We start from the raw sequence: 19,044 nt of genomic DNA, 5'->3' as shown, positions 1-19,044 counted from the left end.
AAGGAATGGGAAATTCGAGGACTTTTCAAAGTAAAACAAATTTGTATTAAAAATTTTGAAAATTTTGAAAATCTTAAAAATTTTAAAAATTTTAAAAGTTTTTTAAATTTTACATATTTTGAAAATTGTTTAAATTTTGAAAATACTTATATAGACACACACATCTATCGGATAGGCTGCAGAGTGAGGAAAAGACTACTTCCTTGGGAGGAAAAGACTTTTTCCACACAAGGGAGTAGTTTTTTCCCGCTGCTAAGAAAAACTCGATTTTCCATTCACTTTACATGCATGGAAAGTGGTCTTTTTCGTGCACGTATCATAAAAAGGTGTTTTTTTTAACTGATTTCATAACCTCTTACTGAGTTTTAAATAAACCTATAAAGAAATGTCAAAAGAAAAATTTAATTTGAATTACAGCATAGCATAGTTAAAAGTTTAGGTTTGATTTTTGCAAAATCTACTATACCTGCACTGAAATGCTTTAGATAATACTTTATGCACTTTGTCTTCAACAAGTTTTAATAACTTTATACGTAATAAGAACAGTCATTTTTGAGTTATTGTTGAAAAACCACATTTTGACCATTATTATTTTTAATAATGAACAAAAAAAGTATTTGACAGCTGGAATACCAAATTATTTGTAATAAGCTGCTCGATCACAACAATATCACCATGAATTTGCCGTTATTATTGTTAATAACAAACAGAGCAAGTATTTGCTAGGAGGAATACCAAGCTATTTTCAATAAGCGCTATAAATAGAACCATATCGAGTTGAAAAATTCAGGGGACAATTAAAAAAACACAGAAAGGAATGTTTACTCGCATTAGCTGATCAATTAACTTAACCTGATAAATTAATCTTACCTGATAAGATATGGCGCGGCCGTTTTTTTCATTCAAAATTATAACCGTTGGGTTTATAGCAATCAAGCTTCTTTACGTCTACGATACAACAGATGAGTCAGCAGGACATATGATTTAAATTTTTCTATATTTGTAATATCTATGAAGTAGTCTTTGTAATAATTAAAGAATCGTATGTATATCTATAGCTATGACCGACTGAAAGCAAAAAAAAGAGAATCAGAGACGCGAAAAATTAATTTTTTCGCAAATTTAATTTTCAAACTTAATTATTTTACAAACAAGCAATTTTCTTAACAAAATAACATGATGATTAGAAAGATCTTACGACAATCTTTGAAATTGTATACCCTTCTAAAAAAGTTAATAAAAGTTGATAGAAATGAATAGGTTTTTTTATCGACTTTGAGTCTAACTTTTAATACCATTTTTTGCATTAGAACTTGATAAAACGCGATAACATCAATATAAGTCGATAAAATTCTATATGAAAAAATTCAATAGAAATAGATGGAAGTTTAAGAAGAATGAGTCTATAGCTTTTAATTGTGATTTTTCATATTGAATTTTATCGACTTATATTGATGTTATCGCGTTTTATCAAGTTCTAATGCAAAAAATGGTATTAAAAGTTAGACTCAAAGTCGATAAAAAAACCTATTGATTTCTGTCAACTTTTATTAACTTTTTTAGCAGGGTACTCATACATAAACATTAACAGGAAATCAAATAAAATATGAACAGAATTCGTGAAACGCAAATAGCTTATTTAGCAAATTCAAAGTATAATAGGTCGCGGTGCGCTCCCGACGGCACAGTGTATAAAACTTATACTTGCCATTGGGGCGCTACCGCGCCACTTGATCTATATTCTTTATTTTTTTTTACATTTTTTATTCTTTCATCTAGTAATTGCGAAAGAAATAAAAACTTATTATTAATTTAATTTAACTTAGTTAATTTACTTTATTATGATTAAATGATTACTTTGAAACGGACTAGGTTCATCCGTGTTTTTAATACGAACTATGCTCGTGTCTGGACCCGAAGCGTAAAGGAGTATGGGGGGAGATGCACTGAATCACGAGATCAAGAGTCGCCTGCACTTTGGAAAGACGAATATAGATTAATTTCCCTAGGTGTTATCGAGTCAGCGATGTAATGCTTGGCTCGAGAAGAGTGTTGCTTGGATCACTACAACAACTAAAGCGGAGAAATCTCTCCTGCTTATAGATCCTTAGGCTAACGCCACGTAACCTACTGGTAAGACATACAACGATCTGATATCGTTGCAACTCCGCAGGGTGGAGCGGGCTTTGGTATGAGAATCAAAGTCAATGGCACCAAGATCATACCTGGACTCCAAAGAGATGCAGGTGAAAGCTAAATAGCATAAATATATATACACACACACGCATATATATATATATATATATATATATATATACTTACATGCCTGTCGCACGCCTATAGTTCGCATGTACAGGCCCTTTCTTTACCTTTTCTCTCTCTCTCTCACTCTCTCTCTCTCTCTCTCTCTCTCTCTCTCTCTCTCTCTCTCTCTCTCTCTCTCTCTCTCTCTCTCTCTCTCTGGCGGCCATTTTAACTTGAATTTTGGTCATATCTCAATATCACTCTTAGTTTTAGGACTTGATTAAAATCAATAAAATTGATAAAAGTCAATAGAAGTCGATAAAATTTTATTAAAAAAATTAATTTTGAAATTAATAGAAACAATGATTAAAATCAACTATTAACTATAATTCTTGTTTCCCGTATCTAATTGTATTGACTCTTATCAATCTCCATAAAAAAACATATTACAAATAATATTCGAGCAATATTGCCACAATATGCTTATTGTCTTTTGGAAATGCAATCCAAAAACGGACATGATGCCTTACAGCAATAATGCAGGGAAATTTCTCGAAGGTTCTTTAACCTTCGCACAATATATTCGAATCTATCGAATCTACAAATGCAACCTTGAGGAAATATTGCCGAATGATTAGGTGCTATATGGGACATTTACTTTACCTTTTTTTATATTTATAGATTCTACTACATCCTCTTGCTAAGGTTTTTACTTTTAAAGAGGTTTCTTTAGAAATATATCACATCTTTTACAAAGCATATTCTCCTTAAAATTTCGATCTATTCGAAAGACAACAAGCTACTATTGCTTTAGACATTGATTCCATCGCGTATATATTATAATCGTATAGCATTATTGTATGTACATAATATTTCAAACACAACCGCGTGTCACCGAGTAGCAGACGAACGTTGGTAAAGTAGATTATTATGCTAGTTACAGCAGTTATAATATACTTGTGAGAAGATGACGAAAAAAAATATGCTGAGCAAATTTTCAACTTGCAATATTAAGTTAATAACGTAATATTTCCAGATAAATCTTTTTAAAAATGAAACTACATTGAAACACTAAAATGAGCAATTATGTAAAAATTCACCGAAACTAGTGAATCATTCTTAAGATGATAATTATTTTATGATAGATATGTGGTACAAACATAAATACATAATCCTACTGAAAAATAATAAAAAAAAAACAGAATTAAGTACACTTTTTCGATAGAGTATGGTTCACAAAAAGTGACTAGGTCATGAAACATTTCACATAAATTACAAATATGTATAAAATAATGATAAATATTTATATTTATGTGAATTTTTTTGGTAGTTGATTAGAAATAAAGTATATGTATACATATATCAAAAGCACAGTAAGATTGGTCCAGATGTGTCGGATGCTGTAAATGATAATCCTTTTAGAGAAATATGGCAAATATGTTTATTTGTGTTTATAATCTGAATTATTTTTTAAATCATATACGCCACATAGATACATATGTATGTTTTACATATATCATTAGTAGTGATCTTGAGATTTGGTCCAGATGAACGGGATGCAGCAAACAATCATCTGTGCAGATACGATCTTGTTTTTTAGAGATATTTGCTTATGAATGTTAAATGATGCATGCTCTATAGACTTACGCATTTCACAAGACGTAATCTGCAAATTCGGTCCGTATGAAAAGGAAGCTGCGAATAATCATTTGTGCAGATATGCCTGTTTTTGTAAAAAAGCCTGGAAATGATACTATTTTAAATGATTATTTATATTAATATTAGTTGTAAATTTGCTCTCTGCGTTTCACAGGTTGAAGACTGTCATTAATTATAATAATTATTAAATGTTACATTTTTAATAATAACGCCCGCATTACAAATTATTTAGAAATGTGTCATTAGATTTAATATATATATATATATATATATATATATATATATATATATATATATATATATATATATATATTGTTCTTCGCGCGGAGAACCGTCTCCACGTACGCCGTTATCTCATCCCAGTTCTGCTTACTATCAAGCATCGTTTTAGCTACAGTCTCGGGCGTGAACGCCCCTATAGTCAGCTCCAGTACTCTACGTTTCTCGGCCCAGCGGGGACAGTCAAAAAGCGTGTGTCTCACATCGTTCCGTTCGTCACCGCAGTACTTACACCCCGATGATGCCACCCTGTTCATCGCGAACAGGTAGTTTCTAAAGCATCCGTGACCGGAGAGAAACTCGGTAAGGTAAAAGTTAACCTCCCCCCACTTCCTGTCCACCCACGGGCATACATCTTTAATAAGGATCCTAGTCCACCTAGCCTTTGGACATTCGGTCCACCTAGTCTGCCAATTGCGCATTGTTTTTTCTCTTTCTTCCACGGCGATCGAGATGCTATTCGACGCTAAGCGAGCCTCGTAGATCCGCTTGCGTTCAGTCGCAAGAAGATCCACGGGTATTACCCCCGCGATTACCATCGATGCCTCGGCCGCGACCGTCCGGTAGGAGCATGCTATTCTAAGGGCCCCCCTTCGCTGTACAGCCGTTATCTTGTTCCGATACTTATTTATACTCATCGCGTCGGCCGACACCTCTGCTCCGTATAATAGAATAGAGTTGGTGGTCGCCATGAGTAGCCGCCTGACTTTTGGCCTAGGCCCGCGCACGTTGGTCATGAGTCGGCTAAGCTGACCTATCCTAGTCATGGCTTTTTTACAGACGCGATTTAGATGTTCTCGGTAGTTCAGCTTCGTGTCCAGAGTTACCCCTAGATACTTTGCTGATGGTTTCGTCGTTATAGTCTCGCCGCCTACCTTCATCGGTATGATGGTAGGTATCCGCTTTCCCGTCAGGAGGACTATTTCGGTCTTATTAAGCGCTAAAGTCAAGCCCTGCTTCGACATCCACCAGAGCACTCTACTCATAATCGCGTTTAGTTTCGCTTGCGCGATGTCCATGTTACGTGCCGTTATAACCGCGGCTACGTCGTCTGCGTATCCCACAAGCATCACGTCTCCCGGCATTTCGAGTTTTAGAAGCCCGTCGTACAAGATGCCCCAGAAGTCCGGCCCTAAGATCGAACCCTGTGCTATTCCTGCAGTTATAGGTCTTCTTCTACGTCCCTGCTTCGTGTCATACTCTATAACCCGATCCCTCAGATAATCTTCCGTAAGACGCATAATGTATTGCACACCGAAAGACTCTAAGGCATCATGTATGTCGGTCCATCTTGCTGCGTTTTTTTACATCTAACGTTACCAAAACTACGATGTCTCTAGTCGCGTGTCTAACCTCTTCTACCCTCTTTACCGTGTCTGTTACCTCTCTGATGGCCCCTATGGTCGATCGTCCTTTTCTAAAGCCATACTGATTATCAGAGAGGTCTCCCGCTTCACGTACGGCGCTAAGTATTTGCGGTTTAATCAGCGCTTCCTCCGTCTTTCCCATCGTATCCAATAGACTCAATGGTCTATAAGAAGTGTTCGCGTCCGCTTCTTTTTTCGGTTTTTCGATAAGGACTAATCTTGCCCTTTTCCATCTCGAGCTGAATATACCCTGTATCAGGAACAGATTGTACATTTCCAGCAGCAGCTCCGGCCGTTGGATTGCGACGACTTTCAGCATTTCCGCCGGAATACCATCCAGTCCTGGTGCACTGCCGCTTTTCAGGGATGAGGTTGTCGCGATAAGCTCGCCCTCGGTGAAAGGGGGTATCTCGTCTATCGGCACATTCGTTCTTTCTGCCTGAGGTCTAATGGGGTGTGTGGGAAACAGCCCATCGATTACCATTTCTATCACTTCTGCCTCCATGGGCTTCGTTTGTTTCATTTCGCCTATCTTTCGGGTAACGATCGCATATCCGTCGGCAAACGGATCTTTCTCCACTTCGTCGACGATCTTTGCCCAATAGCGTCGCTTACTTTCCTTTATCGCGTCCCTCAGCCTTTTTCGTTCCCGGTCGTGTCTCTCGTACAAGTCCTGGGCTTCAGACCTTTGTCTTTTCAGAGCTTTTTAAGCCTCCCTTCTAGTGTGAAAGCAATCTTTTCTGAGTTTTGCAATTTTCTCCGTCCACCAGTATACCGGGTGTCTTATATGGCCGCAAGACACCCATGGCATAGCTGCGTCGCAAAACTCCGTAATGAGACGTATTGTACGTTCTACTAATGCCTCGGATTTTTCGCGTCCACTCAGTTGCTGAGGAAGCCCAATTGATGGGAGCTCCGCCCTTTGCATTTCTTCAGCCAGTCTGTCCCGGTTCATGCGCCGGGTATTCCACCGTGGCGTCTGCTTTTTTCTTTCTCTGGTCCTGTTTCTGTGGTCGTCCTGGATGTCAAAAAGCATATACTGGTGGTCACTTGCAGTATATTCCTCCATGACATGCCAATCCCTGATTTTGCGGATTGTCGTTTCGCTTGCGAAAGTTACGTCCGGTATAGATTCCCCAAAACCTGGTCTGCGATAGGTAGTGGTGTTTCCCTCGTTTGCTACCACTAAGCTTAGTCGAGCTGCTATCTCGAGGATGGCCCTGCCTCTGCAATTCGTTGTCGTCATACCCCATTCCGTGGCCCTCGCGTTGAAGTCGCCCCCAATGACGAGTTCCCCGGATACGTCTCTTATTGCGTCCTCTACCACCCCTAGTCGTATCGCGAAATACGCCGCAGTAAGGTTCGGTGAGAGATATACGTTGAAGTAAGTGATGCGGCCCACCCATACCCGTACGTAGTCATCCCCCGTCCCTGATTCTGCGATTCCGCGCCTGGGCACCCAGACTGCGGCGGTCCTTGCATCGTTGGACACCCAGCCGGGTGTGTCTCGATCCGTGTACTGTTCGCTGATCAGGAGGATGTCCGCTTTCTCCTCTGCGACAAATTGCGGTAGGAGATCGTGGGCGAACCTACTTCTGTGCAGGTTGCCTTGAAGTATCCGCGCCATTATCCTTGCGTTTTTCCCGCTTTTAAGGCCGCCCGGAAGACCGCGCACGTACCGGTGCCTGGTGCATGCACCGTCTTGTCCTCGGTCATCTTAGCATCTTTGCATAAGAAACACCTCCTTTGTTGGGCGGGCACATTGCATAGTGCTGCCTTGTGCCCACTTGCCCCACACTTCCAGCAGTTGGCGCTCCTGTCGGGTCCTTTACATCTCGCCTTTACGTGTCCGTAACCGAGGCAGCGATAACATCGCGTGGGGTTCGCGCGAACCCTTACTCGGCAGTTTATCCAGCCGATACGGATCTTCCCTTTTCTGAGCAGAGCGGTGGCCTTAATCTGATCTATTTCGACCACTGCCACCCTCCGCTCCCTCGTGTTCGGCTCGAACAGATGGACTTTGGCATCTTCTTCGCCCGTCTCGGCTGTGATAGCACTGCGGACATCGTCCTGCGTCGTAAGACTGTCGATGCCCCTAATTTCCAGTGTGATTCTGGAGATCTTTCCCCTGACTGTGCCTGCCTTTCCAATGGCGGTTTGGATGGCCGTTTTAAGTGATTCCATTTTATCATCACTCTTACCTACGCCAATCAGAACACCACCCTCTTTTGTCTTGCTGAGATACTTAACCTCCGTATTCAGCTCTTCCGGCTTTACCCTTGCTTTGATCTGTCCCAAGATCTCGGCGTAGGTTTTTCCCGGTTCCGGTCTTACGACGATTGCATTTCCTCTCCGCCGCGGGGTCCTCTCTGCCTTTTTCCTCAGTTGTTGAGGCTGGTCTTGCTCTTGATTTTTCTTCTCCTTCTTCTTTGCCTTTCTCCCTGCCACTAGTTGCCAAGGCTCTTGTGCCTCTGCAGTTTTGTTTCTTGTGGAGGGTGCCCTTCTGTCCTCTTTCTTGTCTTTTTTTGACGGAGGTACCATCTCCTCCGTCGGATGATGCCCGTTCCCTCTTCTTTGACTTTGTCGTCCTCTGAGGCTTTTGATTGTCCGCTCTAGGTTGTTGGGGGGACTGCCTCTTTGCAGCATCTTCCATCTTGTCGAGAGTCGTGAGAGCTTCGATTATGGTGAATCCTATAATAGGTAATCCATCCTCAATCGTAATATTCACGTTCTTCTGCTTCTCCAGAGTTTTCATCATTTCTCTGGTCGTGCTCCTTATTTGCAGTAGCTTATTTCGCAGGCTGGCATGATCTCTTAGCCATTCCTTTATGGTCTGGCTCTCTTCATCTACCGGTGCCTTCTTCTAGAACCGGTACTCTGCTGCGCTCATGGCGCTGGCTAGAGTGTATAAATATAAACCAACTTTGTCAAACGATTGGCCTTTAGATTTATTTACTGTCATAGCAAAGCTAAGTCTTATTGGAAATTGCCTTCTAACCATACCAAATGGTATTTCATCTCGTGATAGAGCTAAATCGATACGAGGCAATAATACTTGTTTACAGGAATATTTTCCAGTAATAATTTTTGCTGTGAGAACATATTGTTTTATATCTTTAATTATCAATCTTGTACCATTACGAAGACCACCATCAATGTCTAAATTTCTTAAGCAACTAATTATTGCACTTTTTTAAATAATAATTTATGTGATGGCAATCCATTAGGTGTTAATGAATTCAAAAATTCTGTAAGTATCGTGTTTGTCAATTTGTCATATGCGTCACTATGGATTCGATCATCACTATAGTATAAATAGTGATCTCCACCTATTTTTTCAACTATACTTTCATTTATTTTTTGTACATTAGAATTTAACGGTGACAATATTACTTTATTTTTTAAGGTCGAATCATAAGGACCAATTTTATGTCCAAAAATTTCTGTCATTAAATCATTTTCACAAATAAATTGTTATGGCATTTCCCTTATATTATTTTGTAATTTATATTTAGTCATATTTTTGTTTTCACCTATGGCAAGTAACCAATTTTTAAATTTATTATCTGGATTCTGTAATCGTAGATTTTCACTTACTAAAAGTCTTGAAAATTTTGACCATAAAAAACTCCTTTTTACACATGTTTTAAGGATTTTTGTTCTGTTTCTATGCCGTACTATAGGTAGGGTTTGTCTAAAGTCACCAGATGTTACAATAACTTTCCCTGCAAAAGGAAGGTCATGTTTGCATATATCACGAAAACATTTATCAATTGTTTCAAAAGCATATTTTGAAACCATTAAAATTTCACCCCAAATTATAATTTTTACATTTTTAATATGTTCACCATATTTTGAATTAGGACAACTATTAACGTTGTTTTTTCATTAATATTTAATGGTGATTTGAAAATACTATGGACAGTTTTTCCATTAATTAATAAATTAACAGCAATACCAGTCCAGGCCATTGTAACGAACGGAACATTCATTGAAATTAAATACTTAATCATCGCGTTATGTAAATAACTTTTACCACTTCCACCGAGACCATCGATAAAATAATATTTATTTCCTATACTGTTAATTGTAGCATCAGATCAGATCATAATTTTTTTTGATTGGTAGACAAGGAATTAATTTATTTTTCAAAATTTTTACCATCTTTACATACTTGTAATTCGTTATTATATTCTTCATCATCGTATTTATTTTCAATACTAGATATATGTAAATCATTTAATCTCAACCCATGTAAGAATAAAATACTTTCTATGTTTTTCAAAGCTCTTCGTTCTGCTTGAATTTTTGGTAATTTTGGGTCCATAAAGTGACATTTATATTTATCGTATAATTCTAACGAAATAATAGGTCTTTGAAATACAAGAATAAATGCAAATAATTCACAGATAGATTTTGGAAACTTGAACACTGCAGCTTCTACCAAACAATTCCATTCTTCATCAGTACTAATAACAACTCTTGATATACAAGCATTTCCGTATTTATCATAAATAATTTTATTTATAGTACGTCATGGATTCTTGGCCGTAAAAGCATTCGTACACGTAAACAAATTTTGTGAGACCCGCTTAACATTGAAGTTATTCCTCCTCAAAAATTTCATACTTCAGAAGAGTATATGCACTTTTCACTAGTAGAGCGTAGTTTTAGTAGATTTTCGGTGAGGACTCCATTCAAGCATGGCAAGCTATATATTAGAAGCCACGATTTTAATTATGATGCCTTTGGTTTTGCAGTTCCTTTAATAATACCACTTCTTGGCACTCTATGAATATCATGAGATGGTGTAATATTTAAAAATCACTTTTCAATAAATTCAATTTGTTGTTTACTCAGCTTATATTTTGATGCACTTGATTTCCACGTATTTCATAGTTGGTGAGTAATGCCAAGAAGCATACCGTACATGTATTCGTACAAAAATGACCAAACCATATCAAAATGATCTAGTTTCATTAGACAACAAGGACCTTTTACACTGTTTATAATTTTCATATTTTCAATACTCACTTCTACATCCTCTTTATACTTTACGTGTGTTCCGTTATCGGCGTTTTGCTCTACGATGTATCGTATTCCAGAAACGAGTGCAATATATAATCCTAGTTGGTAGCACCAGCTGCAGCCACAATATCCATTGAATTGAATCCTATTTTAAACAATAGGACGACACACAGAATCTACGATGTAACTTAGAATACAAAATTTAAATATAATTTTGATACCATCTTTTTGAAAAGTTAGACATTCGTCGTTTAACTTGCGAATCCAGCAATTTATTGAATGGTTCTTTTTGTACTATTAAAATTCCCCCTAACAAGACATGACGTTTGATTGCATAATATTTTTATGTATTAAACTGCTGTGCACGTCTTTAATTGTGCCACCTGGTGTGTTGCATCAAAGAACGAACAATTTTTAAAATATCATTAAAAATCAATTTATTTTTAAAAATTCTTCCATTTGGTGCCTCAAACTTACAGATACAAAATAATGCGGAGTAAGAGCTTTTATTATATTTCTTTGCTCGCAGTTTTTTCATAAAACACTTCGATTCTTAACTGTTTCTGTTGCACTTACGGAGTATATTATTGACTCGGAACATTCTTTACAATAATAATGATACCTTACATGTTCTTGTTGTGATGAGAAAAATTTTGACATCATGTGTTTAGAATGATTAAGATCGTTGAAGCCTTTACCAGCACACAGCTTAAACATTTTAATAAGTTCCAAATGCGCTTCATCAGACAAATGGAATCGTAAAGAATGTGCAAAAGTCATCATAATAATATCACGCACCTTAAAATTTGCGGATGGAAACATTAATCGATCGAGAAAACTATCTTCATATTCATCTGCAATTTAAAATCGAAATAGACTCAGGATTTTCTTGAAATTAAATAGTATATTGCGATACTAGTGCGAAATATATTAATTTCACCTTGTGAGGACGTTATCGTCCCTACGAGAATGAAATTGCCTATAGTATCCCCAGTAGAAATTCACCATATTCTGGCCAAAAAATTCGGGTCAATAAATGTTAACATGAGGTTCATTTAAACATTGTGGAAATACTCTGAACAGAATTTCTAAAAATATTTTATTTATAAAAAATTTGATCAGCAATTCTGGGCAGAAACTGGTGAATTTTCTACCATGCAGAGATCATACAATATCTTATAAAACAACGTGCGTAAACCGAGATTTAGCAAGTGCATTTTGAAAAAAAAATTAAATCTATTTTGCGGTAGAAATGTTTTTTAAACTTGAGATTCGAGTTACCAAAAAAAAAAATCAAATGCATTAACTTTCAAATAGTTTTTAGCAGTAAAAAAACGTAAAAAATGTCCGTCCGGATTTTTTTTGCATTTATTTTACAAAACTCAATGTATTTTATAAACAAAAAACTATTGATTGGTACATATGATGAAAATGCACATTCATACCAAAAAACATTTTCAACATTTTGTCCAGGTAGATTAGAAGCTGTGAGACAATTAAAAAAAATTATATTTGGTCTATTTGATGAAAACCCTCTAAAACTCGTAAAAAAAAACAAATTCAATCGATTTTACGGTAGAAATTTTCTTTGAACGTAAATCATTCAGGTTATCGAAAAAAATTTGTCAAATGTATCAAATTTCAATTAGTTTGTAGCAATAAAAGAACTTAAAAATGTCCGTCTGTCCGCCCGTCCATCCGTCCGGATTTTTTTTTTTTGCATTTATTCTACAAAACTTGATGTATTTTATAAATAAAAAACTATTCAATGGTATAGACAGGTATATATGATAAAAATATACATTCCTACTAAAAAACATTTTCAATATTTGGTCCAGGTAGATTAGGAGCTATTAAAACAAAGAAAAATAGACGTAATAAATTACACACGCACACACACGCGCATATATATATATATATATATATATATATATATATGCATAAAGATTATTTTAAGATTGATCCAGATGAAATGGATGCTGCAATTAAATATTTGTGCAGATATGCTGTTTTTTTTAAGCTTTATGTATTCATGCATATCATAAGATATAATCAGTAAATTTGGTCCAGATAAAAGGGATGCTGCGATAAAATATTTGTGCAGATATAATATTTTTTTTAAAGTTATTTGTTTGTGAATATGAAATGCACATGTATCTCAGAAGATGAAACTTACGGTTTTGGTCAATAAAAAAGGAATGCTGCAAACGATGATTTGTGCAAATATGCTCTTTTTTTTTAAAGCTATGTGTTTGTGAATATGAAATGAAAGAAATGACAAACATCATTATGTAATTATTTTCTTTATATAAAGAGCACTCACATAAGTTTATTAGTAGAGAAATATAAATTAATATTAAAAAATATAAATTTTTTTTAATAAACCGTAACTTATGATCAAATAGATGTTTTAAACAAACATTATTAATAATTATATACTTTCATCAATGTATTACATATGTTTACTATAATATTCAAATATATTTCATACACATTTACTGCACACCCCAAACTGATGTGAATTTTTAATATTTTAACGTTTTCATCAATTATCTATAGTCATTTCTATTGATTAATCACGAATGAGATCTCTACTATCAAGTGGCGCGTTAGCGCCACGAAGGCAAGTTTGAAAAGCAGACGAAGCTTTGGCGCACGCGACACTATTTACTTCTATATTGGTATCGGAGATTTTACTTTTAAGAAAAACGATACTTTCCATAATTGTTTTTAAGTAATTTTTATATATTATTACATTCGTGTGCTAATCAGTGATTTTTAATAGAAGTTGTCAAAAAAATGGGCATGGCAAGTTAAATAGTAATTATCATTACGATTAAATATAATAAACTTGATTTTGATTGATTGATCTCAGTTCTTTTTTATCTGTTATTATGTTGCGGAACATATCAATCGCCTAACCTTTTACTTTTAAGATAGCTGTTTTGATTGGGAACAAACTAGTGAACGTAGAAAACAGCAATTATAAAATGGAGAAAACTGTTTTAAACTATGAGAAAACTATTGTCTTCACTTATTAATAATTATTGTCTGTTGTATTCATTTTTTAATTTATTTTCTAAATCGTAAAATCGTATACCTTGAAAAAAAATCCAACTGAAATATCTAGCAAACTAAATAAAACTGAAGACAACAAAAGATTACTGTTATCTGTGTCTCAATTCCGACATTTTTCTGCTATCATCTGCAGTTCATAACGGTTTTTTTTTCAATTGTTTTAATTTTTTTTCGTTAGGAATTTAAGATATCGGTATCATTTAATATAAAAGTAAATATCGTATTATGTATTACATTTTAGTACAGCATATCAATGTTATTATTGTTACAATCTCACATTTTACATTATATTATAAATGTGAATAAGAAAAATGGTTAGTTAATTTTATTTTATTGTTAGATTTTGTTAATATAATTAATACTGTCATCAAATAATTACAAAGAATTAAGTTAAGTTAAATATATTTTAAATAGTAAAACTGTATTCGAAAATAGATGCATTAAAGCAGTCTGCATTTATTCCACAATCAATAAAGTGTCATTCTAATATTGACAACTAAATTTTATCTATTTATAAATTTATGAAAATCAACTTTTTGCATGTGTATCGAACTTTATTTCCTTATACAGGGGGGTGCAAAATGTGCTTGAACGCACGCAGAAGGTGCGTAATAGTGCATTTTACGCACATCATATCGTAATATATTTTAAATACTGTCTTTAATTTTACGTCTTTACTGTCTAATGCTTTACATCTAATACTGTCTTATTTAATAATTTTGATAAGTATTAAATACAAAAAAAATAAAATGAATTAATCTTTATATGAGGATATTAAATATGATTTTGTATAAAATTACATAATTTTCATACTCATATTGATCCTTAGAGGAACAAAAATTCTGCTCATAGTAGTTTCCATTTTAATATTTCAGACTAAAACAGAAGATAACTGAACAAAACAGAAATGTTCAGCAGAAGAATGTCGAAATTCAGACAGTCAACAGTTATTTACAGGTATTATCAGTTTTTTTTTTTGTTTTTTATATCACTTTATTGAGGATGGTACCAGATTTCAACAGTTTTCAACAGTTACGTTAATTAGATTCTATCATTATCAAGTGGCGCGGTAGCGTCACGAAGGCGAGTTTGAGAAGTAGACGAAGCCGCGGTCCCCACGCTACTATTTACTTCTATGTTAAGGTTCGCATTTTTCGTTACAAAGAAAGAAATGCATTTTATTCTTGTATCTAATATATTTTGACTTATATCATGTTTTATTATGCCTAACTATGATTTTCAACAGAAATATTGATATAATACACGAGTGTGTCATTCACAAAATGCTCAAATCAAAAATTGTTAGGACCGTTAAGTTAGCTGCAACAAGTGTTAGGACCGTGAAGTTGGCCGCACAGCTATACACGATGGATTGATATTGCTTTCTCATCGGTTTTCTGCATGCTTGCTCACATGTTGTTTTTAGTGTCTAGTGTAGAAGTAATTCGAAGACAGTGTCTAGGTATACGAAGTTGCCGATGACGAGGTCCAAGTGGTGCACTCCGTAATTTTTTAGGCACGACCGCGACACGAAAGTGCCTTATAGTTTTGTCATCGAAAAATGTGTGAGATGCGATATCTCATGCAATTTTCGACCGATCAGGCTGAAATTTTGGGAGGAGTCTCCTATTGCACAAACCTAAAAACTAATTTTTTTTATTCCGATCGTCTACGTTTTTTTAAAATGCGAGAACAATTTGTTTAATGTTTGCGTGTTTTTGAATAAAAATTTTGGTGTTACACGATTATCTCTAAGAGACTTTTATTGGGTTCAAAATTTGTGTGCGAACTCCCCTCGTAATAATAAGGTGCCAAATTTATTTTGGGCTTGATCCTGCATGTATACGCAGAATGCGGTCACATCCGAAAATCGATAAAAACGGTTTTTTGGCTTTTACTCGAATTCTATACATTCTACAAAAAGAAGTTTTAGAGAAAAGTTGTGGATCTCGAAGAAATACAATTTTTTTTTATTTACACTTAAGCGTAAAAATGCTTTTTATTCGAGTTTACAGACCAAAATCGATTTTTTTATAGCAATAAACCAGTATTTATCATAAAACTTTAAGGCTATACATTTTACATAAAAACCTTAAATTAAAAGTTGTAGATATTTTAAAAACACAACTTTGTACTGTGACAAACATTTTTTCAGAACGCTTATACGTAAACAACAATCCTAGAAACGATTTTTGGTACATATAATTAAATAACAATTCCGGTGTGACACATCCTATCTGGCCCAAAAGCTTTAACTGATTGCCAGACGCTAACGCAAAGCGCCAGCGTCAGCGGTCGTGCCTTGCACTCAAGCGTTTGCGAAGCGTTTTGCGCACCTTGCATCGCTTAGCGATGCAAGTCGGCAAGCCACAGTGGCCGTAAGGCCGCGTGTGGCGCCCTAGTTATTTCTAGGTAAATACATTATTCGAGGGCGGTGACTAGGTGTACAGGGTGGCTGATAAGGAGGTCTAGGTGGTGCTCTTCGTGTTTTTTTGTGTCTAGGTTTAGAAATGATTCGAAGGCGATGTCTAGGTATACGAGGTGGCCGATGACGAGGTCTAGGTGGTGAACTCCGTAATTTTTTATTTCTAGGTAAATACATCATTCGAGGGCGGTGATTAGGTGTACGGGGTGGCTGATAAGGAGATCTAGGTGGTGCTCTTCGTGTTTTTTTGTGTCTAGTTTTAGAAATAATTCGAAGGCGATGTCTAGGTGTACGGGGTGGCCGATGACGAGGTCTAGGTGGTGAACTCCGTAATTTTTTATTTCTAGGTAAATACATCATTCGAGGGCGGCGTCTAGGTGTACAGGGTGGCCAATGACGAGGTCTAGGTAGTTAGCACTTAATTTTGGTGTCTAGGTGTACAAATCATTAAAGGAAAATGTATCAGAACAATCAGTGATTTTATGTTAGTGATTAAAATGTTACAATATAACCATGGTCAAAAGGTGCTAAAGATGCTTATATTTTATTTTTAGGAGAAATATGAAATACCTAGAAAATTTTACTAAAAAGGACTAAAATCTAAAAAAATTAACTTTTAAAAAAGAAAAAAGGTTAGGTAAGTTTGTAATATTCCGCAACGAAACAACAGATAAAAAAGAACTCAGATCAATTAACCAAAGTCAAGTTTATTATATTTAATCATAATGAAGCACCAAAAATTTTTTTGGTCAATAATGGGCTTACTTATGTTAAGTTAAGTTAAGATATATACTGATCAATTAAAACAACTCTCAAGATACTTACTACGTAACTTGCCATAACCATTTCATTTTGTTTATGGTGACCCTGGCAAGAAAAATCACGTGATTTATCATACGATCCATTACTTGATAGATCACTTGAATTCTCACATGATAAATCACGTGATTCATCACGTGACTATTTGGCGTGATTTCTTACGCGATGAATTACCTTCAAAATCACGTCAGAAATCACTCATTAAATTAAAGTATTTGTTTTAAATAAAATAAATCAAATTATTTTATTTTTAATAAACAATAATCGAAAAGAAATTTGTTCCTAATTCAAATAAATTAACCACAAAAAAATGAAAAAAATCTTTGTTCTAACCGAGGATTGAACACCAGTCCTCAACTTTATAATCCATTATCTTACTGCCTGAGCTATTTGTGCTGTAATAAGCCTTGAAATCCTATGCTAATTTTATCTAAAAAGATTTATAATTTTGTAAAGTTTACACGTATACTTCAAGATAAAAATTGAAAAGACCTAAAATATTTTTCAAGTAAAGATTGATATTTATAATCTAAATTAGTTCTACTAAATAATATATATTATTTAGTATAAAAGAATCACTATAATTTATAAAGATAAAAACACAAAATAAACTTTTTATTATGTAATAAAATTGTTTTTCTTATTTTATCAAATAACAGCAGATAGTCTATACATGCAAATAATACATTACTAAGATTCATATATGATCTGCAGGTTATCATTATTAAGACAAGAAAAAATGGCTCAGTGAATGAGATAATGGATTGTGAAGTCTCGGTAAGGGTAAAGTTTTTACTTTTTTGCGGTCAATCTGTTTCGATAATCATCAACAAATATATATTTTTCATAATTATTTAGTAAAAACAAAATAATTTATTTCAATTAAAATAAATACTTTAATTTTATGAGTGATTTCTGACGTGATTTTTAACATGATTTATCACGTGAGAAAACACGCCAAATAGTCAAGTGATAAATCACGTGAGAATTTAAGTGATCTATCTATCTATCATGTGATTTTTCTCGCCAGGGGACAACCAAAATTATCTCTTTATGTATTTGAACGTCATGAAAACACCATAAACACAATGAAAGGGTCATGGCAAGTTACGTAGTAAGTATCTTGAAAGTTGTTCCTAATTGATCAGTATATAATTCAACCTTAAGTTAAGTAAGCCCTTTATTTACCAAAAAGAATTTTGTTGCTTCTTTACGATTAAATGTAAAAAACTTGACTTTGGTTGATTGATCTCAGGTCTTTTTTATCTGTTATTTCATATCGCATAATCTTTTACTTTTTTAAAAGTCTCTCTCTCTCTCTCTCTCTCTCTCAGATGCATATTAAGGGGATGTCGGAGCTAAAAACACTGCTTTTCACTGTCGTAATAATACTATATATTTATAGGGATATCCTGACCAGCTGTGGCTTGAAAGAGACCGATCTGATCTTTCCTTTGTCTCTGCACAAAAATTTAAAAAATTACATACATTTAACAAAAAAGAGTATTTTATACAAATTTTGAAAAGAAAGAAATATATCAAAATATCAGTAGCAGTGATAAATATAGGTATATAGACAGCAGAGCAACACGTGCTTTTTGGTACAAACTATAACCTTTTGTATTCATATATGTATATACATACATACATATGTAAATACTCAAAATGCTAATAAATAAATAATTTTCATACAAACCTAGAAACACTGCTATTCTTTAAAACATTCACTTTTTGAAGATCTTATTTTTATGTATTAATTAATTAAGTATTAAGTATAAGAAATTGCACGGCGTGGTGCGTCTAGTAATGGCGTAGGCACATGTGCAATAACAGTAACGGATTTTCCCTCGCAAATGCTATGCATATATGCACTGACGCGCAGCTGCAGCAGCGCCGCAGCGGGCAGCCATCTTGATGTATAAATGCGATTGGGCGCGAGTTGTATTTTGAATTTGAAATAAAGTAAACTGAAATTTTATTATTAAATTAAATTTTTCGATAGTGTGATACTAAACATTATGACCAATAAAATTTCACTAATATAATGTAACAGCATATATAAAAATAATAAAACACAACGCAATTAAATATTAAATAAAGAAATTCAAATCATTATCTATAATGCTTTATATACTACACATTAAG

At 34.6% G+C, this 19,044-nt stretch overlaps 2 protein-coding genes across 25 annotated transcripts in view; one reads left to right on the top strand and one right to left on the bottom strand.

Annotated features, from left to right (window-relative positions):
• LOC116417614 (histone-lysine N-methyltransferase KMT5B-like) overlaps positions 1–1,065 on the bottom strand; it is a 144,680-nt gene extending 143,615 nt beyond the window's left edge. The window contains exon 1 of the mRNA XM_031931547.2: positions 871–1,065. Coding sequence (XP_031787407.1) covers positions 871–902 — 32 coding nt within the window. The 5' untranslated portion in view covers positions 903–1,065. The remainder of the gene's footprint in view (positions 1–870) is intronic.
• LOC100115682 (sodium/potassium/calcium exchanger Nckx30C) overlaps positions 1–19,044 on the top strand; it is a 570,283-nt gene that overhangs the window by 345,543 nt on the left and 205,696 nt on the right. Inside the window, exon 4 of one of the 24 annotated variants that reach the window (XR_004227609.2) lies at positions 14,531–14,612. The exons of the other annotated variants lie outside the window; for them this stretch is intronic. The gene's annotated coding sequence lies outside the window, so the exon portion shown is untranslated. The remainder of the gene's footprint in view (positions 1–14,530; positions 14,613–19,044) is intronic. 24 annotated transcript variants of the gene reach the window in all.

The sequence above is a fragment of the Nasonia vitripennis genome, assembly GCF_009193385.2.
Source record: "Nasonia vitripennis strain AsymCx chromosome 1 unlocalized genomic scaffold, Nvit_psr_1.1 chr1_random0003, whole genome shotgun sequence".
Lineage (NCBI taxonomy): Eukaryota > Metazoa > Arthropoda > Insecta > Hymenoptera > Pteromalidae > Nasonia > Nasonia vitripennis.
The sequence above is the reverse complement of the archived record's forward strand: the minus strand, read 5'-3'. Positions and strand labels throughout refer to the sequence as shown.